At 37.2% G+C, this 14,678-nt stretch overlaps 1 protein-coding gene across 30 annotated transcripts in view; it reads right to left on the bottom strand.

Annotated features, from left to right (window-relative positions):
• LOC310741048 (protocadherin gamma-C5-like) overlaps positions 1 to 14,678 on the bottom strand; it is a gene marked incomplete at its 5' end in the record, with an annotated part of 208,022 nt that overhangs the window by 51,873 nt on the left and 141,471 nt on the right. For 4 of the 30 annotated variants that reach the window (XM_083568430.1, XM_083568433.1, XM_083568453.1 and 1 more), the window contains one exon: positions 6,923 to 9,541. The exons of 22 other annotated variants lie outside the window; for them this stretch is intronic. In XM_083568430.1, the coding sequence (XP_083424556.1) occupies positions 6,923 to 9,319 (2,397 nt within the window). Of the gene's footprint in view, positions 1 to 2,218; positions 4,827 to 6,922; positions 9,542 to 10,533; positions 13,227 to 14,678 lie in introns of those variants that run through there. 4 more of the 30 variants (XM_083568431.1, XM_083568434.1, XM_083568425.1 and 1 more) reach the window with 3 other exon arrangements.

Genomic DNA, 14,678 nt, shown 5'->3' with positions numbered 1-14,678 from the left:
CAGAAGGTCGCTCCTCTGATATAGAACTGGCCATAGACAAAACAGTGATAGTAGGTTTATTATCGTTTATATCCAACACATCAATAATTACCTTACATGAGTCCGACAAACCTCCTTGATCCCTGGCTTGCACATCAAGTTCATAATGGTTTGTTTTCTCAAAGTCAACCTGTCCACTTAAGGTTATTTCGCCATCATTTGCTTGTATAATAAATATTTCTTTCACATCCTCATCGTTGTTCGAAATATCATAAATCACCTCTCCATTCGTTCCTTCGTCTGCATCAGATGCGCTCACTTTTGCCAGTTTAGTGCCTTTTGGTGCATTTTCTAACACTGAAGCTTTATAAACTTTTTGTTTAAAGACAGGAGCGTTATCATTAACATCTAAAACAGTAATGTGTATTTGTACAGTACCAGACAAAACTGGTTCACCTCCATCCATGGCTGTTAATAATAAAGTAAGCTTTTCTTGTTTTTCTCTGTCGAGAGGTTTCTGTAAAATCATTTCAACGGTTTTGCCAGCACCCGCTTTATTTTGTGAATCTAAAACAAAATGATCTGTAGGTTTAAGTGAGTAGCTCTGAAGTCCGTTAATACCGACATCAGCATCCATTGCTCTCTCTAACATGAATCTCGCTCCCGGTACAGCCGCCTCGCTTATTTCAAATCTAATCTCCTCCTTCTTAAAAAATGGCGCATTATCATTTATATCCGTGATTTCCACTGTTATTGTGTACCGTTCCATTGGGTTATCTAAAATCATCTGTAGATGTAAAGCACACGGAGTCTTTTTTGCACAAAGAGATTCTCGGTCTATTTTTTCTTTAATGAGAAGCGAGCCCCTCTCTCTGTTCAGTTCTATATATTCCGTGCTGTCCACACAATAAATGCGCGCTTTCCCAGATTTCAATCTTTTTACATCCAAACCCAAATCCTGAGCAATATTTCCAACCATCGAGCCTTTTGCCATTTCCTCCGGTATGGAGTAACTGACCTGCGCGAGCGCGGAGCGAAAAGAAAGGACGATGAAAAACAATACCGTGTACCACAGCACTGCGTCTGCCATTTTTCAGCGGTTCAGAAGATCCTCCAGAAATACAATCCTTATTCCTTCTTAAAGTTTGTAATATCCGTACACTTCGGCTGAAAATCACGTTTTGTTTTTGAAAACGTCTTTTTTACAAGGCAACAATGAACACCGCGTGCGCAAATAATTTTTCAACAGCAAAGATTTGATGTCTCTAATCCGAGGTTTGCATTAGGGGTGGGAATGGGGCATAACTGCTAGACATTCAAACTTCCTTGATAAATAGCGGCCCTTTGAGACAAAACTAAGTATTGCACGCGATTTATTAGGATTTTTTACGCAATTGGGACAACCCTATTTAAAGGGAAAAAACAAACAAACAAACAAACAAACCAAAAAAAAATATATATGTATATATCAATCAGAATGGATGTCTATGTAAAAGTTGCAACAGTTAAAATACCTTCAATTAAAAACACGTGCTTGTCAGTGTTAAGTGATCTGCTATCTTTCAAACACCTCTAGATTGTTGTAGAAAGTCGAAAGTGGAAAAACACAATAAGTTCATTTTATTATTGAGTCGCTGTCCAGAACAAATGGTTCTGAATATATTTCACTAATAATAGTCTTCAAAAGTGCCTATAATATTACATAGACCATGCGACTATTTAGCAATAATCTCATAGATGGAGTGTATTTAGAAACACTACACAATGCCAAAAAAACATATCTATAACAAATTCACACATTTCATACTCCATACATTTATGTTCCATTTTATAATGATTATAAAAGTTTACCTATTTAAATTTCATAAACTGGTTATTTTTTTATTTGTAGACAGTCTGAGTTTAAACTATTAAACTAATTTGAAACAGTGTATTATTTAAATAAATTAATGAAATTCTCTAGCTGTCGTAAAGTGCTGTTCATAGACACACACACACACACACACACACACACACACACACACACACACACACACACACACACACACAAACACACACACACACACAGAAAGAGAGTTTTCAGTTTTTAACATATGGAACAATCTATGCCGTGATGAAATTTAAAGGATCAACAGACAAGATACTGTCAAATGTAAAATATAAAAAAAGTGTTTGGGTAAGTGCATTGTTCACTATGTTAATGTTTAACTAGAGTATCAAAACTAAAATCATCTCTTACCACTTCTGAAGAATCAGCATCATTCATAATACTATTTTCCTTCATTATGCGATGCATAGTTTCTGTAAAACTCGGCTCCAAATTTAAAACGCTTTGTCTTCCGAGTGTAGAATATTTGCAGTCACTCTTCCTCGAGTCAGTCGTCATACAAACATCATAATTATACACGTGTGGCAGAGTTTCAGTGACTCCTGTGTCTGCGTAACCAGGTGGATAATATGGAATAACTGGGAGATTGGACTGATAAAAGATGCGTGATTGTCTCCATCTGTAGATCTTTACTGATATTATAACTAGTAAAGTTGTGATGAAGAGGAAAGAAACAGCAGCTAATGCTAAAACTAAATAAAAGGTGAGGTCTTCATTATATTGTTTGGTGTGCGTAAAGTCGGTGAACTCTGAGAGCACTTCAGGGAAAGTGTCCGCTACAGCTACATTGATATTAACTACAGCTGAGCGAGATGGTTGTCCATTATCCTCCACAACTACAGTGAGTTTTTGTTTCACAGCATCTTTGTCAGTGACCTGACGCACAGTTCGTATCTCTCCATTCTGCGCTCCCACTTCAAACAGCACTCTGTCTGTGACTTTCTGGAGTTTGTAGGAGAGCCAGGCATTCTGTCCAGAGTCCACATCAACAGCCACCACTTTAGTGACTAGATATCCAACATCTGCTGAACGAGGCACAATCTCAGCCACCACCGAGCCACCAGTCTGTACTGGGTAGAGAACCTGAGGAGCGTTGTCATTCTGATCTTGGATTGTAATTTTTACTGACACGTTACTTCTGAGTGGAGGGGAGCCTCCGTCCTGCGCTCTGACATGGAAATGGAAATTCTTTAACTGCTCATAGTCGAAAGACCGCAATGCATTAATAATTCCACTATCAGCACTGACTGACACATATGATGATACAGGAACTCCATTGACAGAGCTCTCTTCTAAAATGTAAGAAATCCTAGCATTCTGGTTGGAGTCTGCATCACTGGCCTTCACTCTGAATAAAGAGAACCCTGGTGTGTTGTTCTCCACCACATAGGCCTCGTAATTACTTTTCTCAAAAACTGGCGCATTATCATTTACATCTGATATTTGTAAATGGAGAGAAGTGCTGCTGGAGAGTGAGGAAAGTCCCTCATCAGAGCAAGTCACAGTGATGTAATATTCAAATTCACTCTCTCTATCTAACTCCTCATCTGTGAGAAGAGTAAAGAAATTATTGGATGAAGATGTAATAGTAAAGGGAATATTTTCAGAAATACCACACTGTACTTTTCCATTTTCACCTGAATCTGGATCATTTACATTGATCATTGCAACAACAGTGCCTGCTTTTGACTCTTCTGAAATAGTGTTAGACATAGAAAGAATGTTAATGGATGGGGTATTATCGTTAATGTCCAACACGTCAATAACTACCTTACACGAGTCAGATAGTCCTCCCTGATCTTTACCTTGAATTTCGAGTTGATAATTGTTCAATTTTTCAAAGTCAACCTGTCCGTTTAAAAATATGTCACCACTAGACTGATCTACAACAAACAAATCTGATAATCGATCCACAGTTTTTGAAGTGAAGTATGTTACCCTTCCATTAGTTCCTTCATCTGCATCAGAGGCACTTACTGTTATTAATTTAGTCCCTTTAGGTGCATTTTCTGTAATTGATGCTCGGTACAATTTTTGTGTAAAGACAGGAGCGTTATCATTAACATCTAGAACAATAATGTGTATCTGCAAAGTAGCAGTCAGAACCATTTCACCTCCATCCATGGCTGTTAATAACAAAGTAAACGTTTCCTGTGTTTCTCTATCGAGAGGTTTTTGTAAAATCATTTCAAGGCTCTTATCTCTGTCTGCCTGATTTTGTGAATCTAACACAAAATGATCTGTAGGTTTAAGTGAGTAGCTCTGAAGTCCGTTGGCACCGACGTCAGCATCCATTGCTCTCTCTAACATGAATCTCGCTCCCGGTACTGCCGCCTCGCTTACTTCAATCCTGATTTCCTCCATCGTAAAAAGAGGACCATTATCATTTATATCCGTGATTTCGACAGTTATTGTGTACCGTTCCATTGGGCTATCTAAAATCATCTGTAGATGCAAAGCACACGGAGTCTTTTTTGCACAAAGAGACTCTCGGTCTATTTTTTCTTTAATGAGAAGCGAGCCCCTCTCTCTGTTCAGTTCTATGTATTCCGTGCTGTCCACACAATAAATGCGCGCTTTCCCAGATTTCAATCTTTTTACATCCAAACCCAAATCCTGAGCAATATTTCCAACAATCGAGCCTTTTGCCATTTCCTCCGGTATGGAGTAACTGACCTGCGCGAACGCGGAGCGAAAAGAAAGGACTGTGAAAAACAATACCGTGTGCCACATCACCGTGTCTTTCATTTTTCAGCGGTTCAGATCTTCCAGAAATATAATCCTTATTACGTTTTAAATTCTTCGATATCCACACACTTTCTCTGAAATTTCCGTTCTGTTTTTAGAAACGTCTTTTTAAATAAAACGTTGAACACCGCGTGCTCAAATGAGATCGTACAGCAAAGCTTTTCTGTCTCTGATCTGAGGTTTGCTTTAGTGGTGGAAATGGGACATACAATAAACGCACGACATTCAAGCTTCCTTGATAAACAGCGGCCCTTTGAGTCAAAATTTAAAATTACACACTGATTTTTTATTATTTTCACGAAATTGGTCAAATCCTTATAAACGCGAAAAATCATTAATTATTTTATTTCACTAAAAGCAAACCTGACCTGAACATTTTAGATCCATATCAGGAACTATCCCCCGAACTAAAATTAAAAACAAGTGCTTATGAGATTCGGTTCTAATTTAACTATTTTCTTCCAGACAACCTTTATTTGTAGAAAGTCAAAAGCGGAAATAGAGACGGAGTTCAAAATGTTGAGTTCTGTCGCTGTCCAGAACAAATGGTTCTGATAACATCTAATTAATAGCAAGCAATAAAAAAAATTCTAAAATATAACATAGGCCATGCAACTATTTGGAAAAATTCTCATAGATAGAGTGTATTTCCAAACAAGACACAATGCCATAAATCATGGTTACAACTCTTTTAAGGAGTTTTATTATGCACACCATTCTTCCTTCAACATATTTTATACTATTTCATAGATTAAAAAATATATACATTATTATTTAATTATGCAAAGTAGAATCCTGATCACTGAAATTTAAAAGTCACTTGTTCAAGAGAATATAATAAAGGAAGACAATGTAAAGATCATCCATATAAAGGTGACATGGGAGCTCACTGTTTACACATCTCCTTTATCTCTTCTGCAATAGTTTCCCAATCCTCCAGCACTTCTTCACCACCAACAAGCCCCTGTCTGACCTCTACCCCTGAACTTTACTCTTCAGTCTTCCTCTTTCAGTTTTCAACATCTTATTCTTCTTTCAGTCATCTCTCTCCTCCTCTTCTTCTTCACCTCTAAAGCCATCCTACAGACCACTATCAACACTATCCACTATAATACCACTATTTACATAGAGACCCATTATTATTTAACTAATTGTAATCGTAACGAACAATTGTATCTCTGTATGATTTGGAGTGGAGTTCTGGTTGATGACCGGTTAAAAAACAATGAATATTAGCTGTTATTTAAACTTTTCAATAAACTTTTACTTCTCACTGCTGGTCAGTGTCCATGGTATGTAGGAGATAATCGACAATAAGTGTGCATAACACTATTTTACACGAGCATTTTTACTTACAACTCTGGCTGATTTATTAAGAAGTGGTATTACATACAACATATCATTCATATATATATATATATATATATATATATATATATATATATATATATATATATATATATATATATATATATATATATATATATATAGAGAGAGAGAGAGAGAGAGAGAGAGAGAGAGAGAGAGAGAGATAATGGCGGAAACTTACAACAGGTGCTTTTTCTGGGATTTTTATCTACAAAGTAGCTGATGGAAAGGTGATACTGGAAGATGAGCGTTTAAACTTTATTGCCATTAAAATAAGAACATTATCTCATGATGGAATTATTTTTTCAGTTTCAAACAATTTCCCATATAAGTAAATTGAGGAGTCCAAGTGCACAACCATGCTATGCTGCCTTAAAAGGATATTAATAAGATACTGTTAACGGTATAATTTCAACACTTACAAACCCTGCACTAAGCTCTGTCACATTATTCTGTAGTATGTGGAACCACTGGCGTATGTAAAGTGTGTAAAAATATGATGATGTGGATTATTGCCCCTCCCTCCCCCACACCCACTTTTGTTTTATGATTGTTGGTTTGTTTTTGCTTGTTGTATTTCGTGATTTAATGAACCGTGTGTGTCCATAAAAATAGAACAAATAAATGAAAGAAATATTATTTAAAACAATTATTTAGAGAAAACCAAAACCTCAGATAGATATAGCGAGATCTCTTGTCTCTTCCGAGAACAAAATGATTTGAATAAAATCTAACCAGTAAAGATTTGCTTGCATTAAAGCAGTTTTTAATTAACAGTGTTTATATATAGGCATTAGACTGTTTCCAAACAGGGCATTGAGCAAAATAAATATTTCAGTTTAAAATAACAATGGAAAATTCACCGTTGCGAGTTATGTTTTACCAGTGATTACACAAAGGATAATCATTAGACTTTAGTGTATTAAAGCAAACCCTTACCATTTCGGGTGAAACAGGATCCTCTAGAAGAATATTTTCCCTCATCTCGCGCTGTATAGTTTCTGTGAAACTCGGCTCCATCACTAAAACACTTTGTCCTCCAAATGTAGAATATTTACAGTCACTCTTCCGCGAGTCAGTCGTCATGCAACCATCATATTTGTATAAGTGCGGCAGAGTTCCAGTAAGTCCTGTGTCTGCATAACCAGGTGTATAGTATGGAATTACTGGAAGATTGGACTGATAAAAAATGCGTGATTGTTTCCACCTGTACATCTTTACTGATATTATAACTACTAGAGTTGTGATGAAGAGAAAAGAAACAGCAGCTAATCCTAAAACTAAGTAAAAGGTGAGGTCATCATTATATTGTTTGGTGTGCGTAAAGTCTGTGAATTCTGAGAGCACTTCAGGGAAAGTGTCCGCTACAGCTACATTGATGTTAACTACAGCTGAGCGAGATGGTTGTCCATTATCCTCCACAACTACAGTGAGCTTTTGTTTTACAGCATCTTTGTCAGTGACCTGACGCACAGTTCGTATCTCTCCATTCTGCGCTCCCACTTCAAACAGCGCTCTGTCTGTGGCTTTCTGGAGTTTGTAGGAGAGCCAGGCATTCTGACCAGAGTCTACATCAACAGCCACCACTTTAGTGACAAGATAGCCGACATCTGCTGAACGAGGCACAATCTCAGCCACTACAGCGCCACCTGTCTGTACTGGATAAAGAACCTGAGGAGCATTGTCATTCTGATCTTGGATTATAATTTTTACTGTAACGTTACTACTGAGAGGAGGGGAGCCTCCGTCCTGTGCTCTGATGCAAAAATGAAAGTTTTTTAACTGTTCGAAGTCAAAAGAACGCACAGCATTAATGACTCCACTATCAGGACTGACTGACACATATGATGAAACAGGCACTCCATTAACGGAGCTCTCTTCTAAAATATACGAAACTCGAGCATTGTGGTTGGAGTCTGTGTCGCTGGCCTTCACAGTAAATATAAAGAGACCTGGTGTGTTGTTCTCCACCACATAGGCCTCGTAATTATTTCTCTCAAAAACTGGAGCATTATCATTTACATCTGATATGTGTAAATGGAGAGAAGTGCTGCTGGAGAGTGAGGGAACTCCCTCATCAGAGCAAGTCACAGTGATGTTATACTCAGCTTCTTGTTCTCTATCCAGCTTCTGATCTGTAAGCAGACTAAAGAAATTGTTTGACGACGATATAATAGTAAATGGAATATTTTCATTTATAGTGCAGCTAACCTGTCCATTTGCACCTGAATCCGGATCATTTAAGTTGATCATTGCTACAATGGTCCTAGATGGTTGCTCCTCTGATATAGAACTGACCATTGACAAAATAGTGATAGTCGGTTTATTATCGTTTAGATCCAACACATCAATAATTACCTTACACGAGTCTGACAAACCTCCTTGATCCCTGGCTTGCACATCAACTTCATAATGGTTTGTTTTCTCAAAGTCAACCTGTCCAATTAATGTTAATTCGCCGCTCTTTTCTTGTATAATAAATATTTCTTTCACATCCTCGTCGTTGTTTGAAATATAATAAATCACCTCTCTATTCGTTCCTTCGTCTGCATCAGATGCGCTCACTTTTGCCAGTTTAGTACCTTTTGGTGAATTTTCAAACACTGAGGCTTTATAGACTTTTTGTTTAAAGACAGGAGCGTTATCATTAAAATCTAAAACAGTAATGTGTATCTGCAGAGTACCAGACAAAACTGGTTCACCTCCATCCATGGCTGTTATTAATAAAGTAAGCTTTTCTTGTTTTTCTCTGTCGAGAGGTTTTTGTAAAATCATTTCAACGGTTTTGCCAGCACCCGCTTTATTTTGTGAATCTAAAACAAAATGATCTGTAGGTTTAAGTGAGTAGCTCTGAAGTCCGTTAATACCGACGTCAGCATCCATTGCTCTCTCTAACATGAATCTCGCTCCCGGTACAGCCGCCTCGCTTATTTCAATACTAATCTCCTCCTTCTTAAAAAATGGCGCATTATCATTTATATCCGTGATTTCGACAGTTATTGTGTACCGTTCCATTGGGTTATCTACAATCATCTGTAGATGTAAAGCACACGGAGTCTTTTTTGCACAAAGAGATTCTCGGTCAATTTTTTCTTTAATGAGAAGCGAGCCCCTCTCTCTGTTCAGTTTTATATATTCCGTGCTGTCCACACTATAAATGCGCGCTTTCCCAGATTTCAATCTTTTTACATCCAAACCCAAATCCTGAGCAATATTTCCAACCATCGAGCCTTTTGCCATTTCCTCCGGTATGGAGTAACTGACCTGCGCGAGCGCGGAGCGAAAAGAAAGGACGATGAAAAACAATACCCTGTGCCACACCACTTCGTCAGCCATTTTTTCAGCGGTTCAGAAGATCCTGGAAAAATACAATCCTTATTCCTTCTTAAAATCTTTGATATCCGTAAACACCTTTTGAAATTCACGTTCCGTTTTTGGAAACGTCTTTTTACAAAGTAATGTTAAACAGCGCGTGCTCACATACTATCCAATGGCGAAGATTGTCTATCGCCGATCCGAGGTTTACTTTAGGGGTGGAAATGGAACAGAAGCGCACGACATTCAAGCTTTCTTGATAAATAGCGGCCCTTTGAGACAAAACCAAGTATTACACATTCCATTCAGCTTTATTATGATTTTGACGCAATTTAGACAATACTTTTTAAGGAAAAACATCTATGTAAAATTGCTACAATCAAACTACTTCAGGAAAAAAAATATCTGCTTATTGGTGTCAATAATAAGTTAACTGTTGTCTTTCAAACTACCTCTACATATATGTGGAAAGTCAAAAGCGCTAATGGACAGTGAGTTCAGTATAGTGAGTTTGGTCGCTGTCCAGAACAAATGGTCCTGAAAATATTTGACTACTAATAGCCATAAGAAATTGACTAAAAATATAACATAGACCATGCGGCTACTTGCCAATTATCTCATAGATGGAGTGTATATATATATATATATATATATATATATATATATATATATATATATATATATATATATATATATATATATATATATATATAAAATATATATATATATATATATATATATATATATATATATATATATATATATATATATATATATATATATATATATACACAATGGCATAAAAAAAATCTATAGCAACTGTACAAAAGGGTTTTAATATTCACACCTTCAATACTTCATAATGTTGTGTGCCAGTTTATAATACTTCTAGTATTCAAACTATTTTACATTGTATCAGCAGATTTGTAAACATTATTGTTTATTTAAAGACAAGTCAGATTTTAAATTGATAAACTAATTTAAAAACGTTTACTATTTTAATCAATTTATTGGCCACATTCATGAAATTCTTTCGCTGTCGTAAAGTGCGGGACACACATTGTTTTCAGTTTTTAACATACAGATGAATCTTTGCCATAATGATTTTTAAAGGATCCAAAGACATGATAGTGTCAAATATAAAATATACATTTAAAAAAAGGAGTTTGGGGAATTGCCCGTTGTTAACTATTTTAATGTTTAACTAAAGTATCAAAACTGAAATCATCTCTTACCAACTCTGGAGAATCAGCATCATTCAGAATATTCTTTTCCTTCGTCATGTGCTGCATAGTTTCTGTGAAACTCGGCTCCATCACTAAAACGCTTTGCGCTCCGAGTGTAGAATATTTGCAGTCACTCTTTCGCGAGTCAGTTGTCATGCAAATATCATAATTATACACGTGTGGCAGAGTTCCAGTAACTCCTGTGTCTGCATAACCAGGTGGATAGTATGGAATAACTGGGAGATTGGACTGATAAAAGATGCGTGATTGTCTCCATCTGTAGATCTTTACTGATATTATAACTACTAGAGTTGTGATGAAGAGAAAAGAAACAGCAGCTAATGCTAAAACTAAATAAAAGGTGAGGTCATCATTATATTGTTTGGTGTGTGTAAAGTCGGTGAATTCTGAGAGAACTTCAGGGAAAGTGTCCGCTACAGCTACATTGATGTTAACTACAGCTGAGCGAGATGGTTGTCCATTATCCTCCACAACTACAGTGAGCCTTTGTTTCACAACATCTTTGTCAGTGACCTGACGCACAGTTCGTATCTCTCCATTCTGCGCTCCCACTTCAAACAGCGCTCTGTCTGTAGCTTTCTGGAGTTTGTAGGAGAGCCAGGCATTCTGACCAGAGTCCACATCAACAGCCACTACTTTAGTGACCAGATATCCTACATCTGCTGAACGAGGCACAATCTCAGCCACCACCGAGCCACCAGTCTGTACTGGGTAGAGAACCTGAGGAGCATTGTCATTCTGATCTTGGATTGTAATTTTTACTGTAACGTTACTGCTGAGAGGAGGGGAGCCTCCGTCCTGTGCTCTGATACGGAAATGGAAGTTCTTTAACTGCTCATAGTCGAAAGAGCACAAAGCATTAATGACTCCACTATCAGGACTGACTGACACATATGATGAAACAGGAACTCCATTGACAGAGCTCTCTTCTAAAATATAAGAAACCCGAGCATTCTGTTTGGAATCTGCATCATTGGCCTTTACACTGAATACAGAGAGACCTGGTTTGTTGTTCTCCACCACATAGGCCTCGTAATTATTTATCTCAAAAACAGGAGCATTGTCATTTACATCTGATATGTGTAAATGGAGAGAAGTGCTGCTAGAGAGTGAAGGAAGTCCCTCATCATAGCAAGTCACACTAATATTGTACTCAGCTTCTCTCTCTCTATCCAGCTCCTGATCTGTGTGCAGGGTAAAAACATTGTTAGATGGGGATGTGATAGAAAATGGAATGTTATCGTTGATTTTGCAGTGAACTTGTCCATTTACTTCTGAATCTGGGTCATTTACATTGATCATTGCAACTATATTTCCTATAAGAGAATTTTCTGTTATGGAACTGGCCATAGATAAAATAGTCAGAGTTGGCTTATTGTCGTTTATGTCCAAGACGTCAATACTAATTTTACATGAGTCTGACAGACCGCCTTGGTCCCTGGCTTGAATGTCAAGTTGATAATGGCTTTTAGTTTCATAATCAATTTGACCATTTAGTGTAATTTCACCATCATCTTCATTTATGTGAAACATATCCTTCACAGATTTCTCTTTGTTTGAAATGTAATAAGTCACCTGTCCGTTTGTTCCTTCATCTGCATCAGACGCGGTCACTTTTGCCAATTTAGTACCTTTAGGTGAGTTTTCGTTTACTAAGACTTTATATATTTTTTGCCTAAAAACAGGAGCGTTATCATTAGCGTCTAGAATTGCAATATGTATCTGCACAGTACCAGACAAAACCGATTCACCTCCATCCATAGCAGTTAATATTAATGTAAGCCTTTCCTGTTTTTCTCTGTCAAGTTGTTTTTGTAAAATCATTTCGACATTTTTACCACCGTCTGCATTAGATTCCAGTTCTAAAGCGAAATGATCTGTTGGTTTAAGTGAGTAGCTCTGAAGTCCGTTTATACCGACGTCAGCATCCATTGCCCTCTCTAACATGAATCTCGCTCCCGGTAGAGCCGCCTCGCTTATTTCAATTCTGATTTCCTCTGTCTGGAAAAATGGCGCATTATCATTAATGTCTGTTATTTCTACAGTAATTGTATACAATTCCATCGGGTTTTCAAGTGTCATTCGAATATGTAGAGCACATGGAGTCTTTGTTGCGCAAAGCGACTCTCGATCTATTTTTTCTTTTATATAAAGCATTCCTCTCTCTTTATCCAGCGCAATGTATTCCGTGCTGTCCACTGTATGAACACGTCCTTTTCCTGAAATCAGTCTTTTAAAATCCAAACCCAAATCTTGAGCAACATTTCCAACCATCGATCCTTTTGTCATTTCTTCCGGTATGGAATAGCTGATCTGTGCGAGCGCGAAGCGAGAAGAAAGAAAGATGAAAAACAATACCGCGTGCCACATCAGTGCCATTTCCTCCGCGACGCAAGAGATCCGCAGAAATAACAGAGCCATCCAGATTTAATTTCCGTATACGAGTGTAAATCTACCGCAATGCTGCGTCCAATCCGTTTTAAACATCTAGAATCTTTTTCCACGGCGGACACGTCAATACAAAGCGAAATAAAATCCTTCCTTTCTCTCTCGTCTGAGTTGCCGTGGTTGGGTGTGAGGCATTAAAGCTCGAAATCGAAGCTTCCATGGTACACAGCGGCCCTTTGAGTCAAAATCCAGAATTGCAGATCAAATTTTTATGAACGGTTTGCGAAATGAAATTGGAAATTGCAACTTTCTTTTCGTATTAAAAATAATCAGTATGCTAGGAGAATCAGGATTAATTCTCCATAAGACCGAATCTGAAACCTCATACTTTTTTTTTTTTTGTTTTAGCCTCCTTTCTACTGTTTTTTCAACTCACATTTTGCCATTAACCAGTGTATACATTACAAGTGGGTAATTAACCAGTGTATTAACCAGTGTATAAATTACAAAAATAAATAAACATGAAGTAAAATCAAAATGTGCACGTTTGATACGGGTATCTGTCAGAAAAAAAACATGATAAAAGGTAAAATTTCCAATCTTCCAATGTTATACTAAATGAATTTATAGCATATATTTATATATACATACACAGCCTTTATCCTACCATATGCCTCCATATAGTATAATAAACAAATGCAATGAGAAATGTTTAAATGTTTCATCCAAAACTAGTAACGTAGGTATGTTAACACTGCAGTTTACAACAAAATGTAACTTGAAATTAGGCAATAAATAAATAAATAATCATTTAAAATCAATAATATATTTAAACTATATACAAGATTATGTAAAAAGTGATTTAACAGTGTTATGAATAGTGATTTTTTTAAAAGCTTGTCTGGATATATGTTGTTTCTATACACTGTCGGTAATAAAGAGTGTCGAGTTGATGATGTACAATAACAAACTCTTACCATTTCAGGTGAATCAGGATCTTCTAGAAGAATATTTTCTTTGGTTAAGCCCTTCATAGTTTCTGTGAAACTCGGGTCCATCATTAAAACACTTTGTCCTCTGAGTGTAGAATATTTGCAGTCACTCTTCCTCGAGTCAGTTGTCATATAAGCATCATAATTATACACATGGGGCAGAGTTCCAGTGACTCCTGTGTCTGCATAACCAGTTGGAAAGTACGGAATAACTGGGAGATTGGACTGATAGAAAATACGTGATTGTCTCCACCTGTAGATCTTTACTGATATTATAACTACTAGAGTTGTGATGAAGAGAAAAGAAACAGCAGCTAATGCTAAAACTAAATAAAAGGTGAGGTCATCATTATATTGTTTGGTGTGCGTAAAGTCGGTGAACTCTGAGAGCACTTCAGGGAAAGTGTCCGCTACAGCTACATTGATGTTAACTACAGCTGAGCGAGATGGTTGTCCATTATCCTCCACAACTACAGTGAGCTTTTGTTTAACAACATCTTTGTCAGTGACCTGACGCACAGTTCGTATCTCTCCATTCTGCGCTCCCACTTCAAACAGCGCTCTGTCTGTGACTTTCTGGAGTTTGTAGGAGAGCCAGGCATTCTGACCAGAGTCCACATCAACAGCCACCACTTTAGTGACCAGATATCCAACATCTGCTGATCGAGGCATAATCTCAGCCACTACAGAGCCACCAGTCTGTACTGGATAAAGAACCTGAGGAGCATTGTCATTCTGATCTTGGATTATAAT

The sequence above is a fragment of the Silurus aristotelis genome (genome assembly GCF_946808225.1).
Source record: "Silurus aristotelis genome assembly, chromosome: 18".
NCBI lineage: Eukaryota > Metazoa > Chordata > Actinopteri > Siluriformes > Siluridae > Silurus > Silurus aristotelis.
Note: the sequence above shows the minus strand (reverse complement) of the source record. Positions and strands in the feature narration are given on the sequence as shown.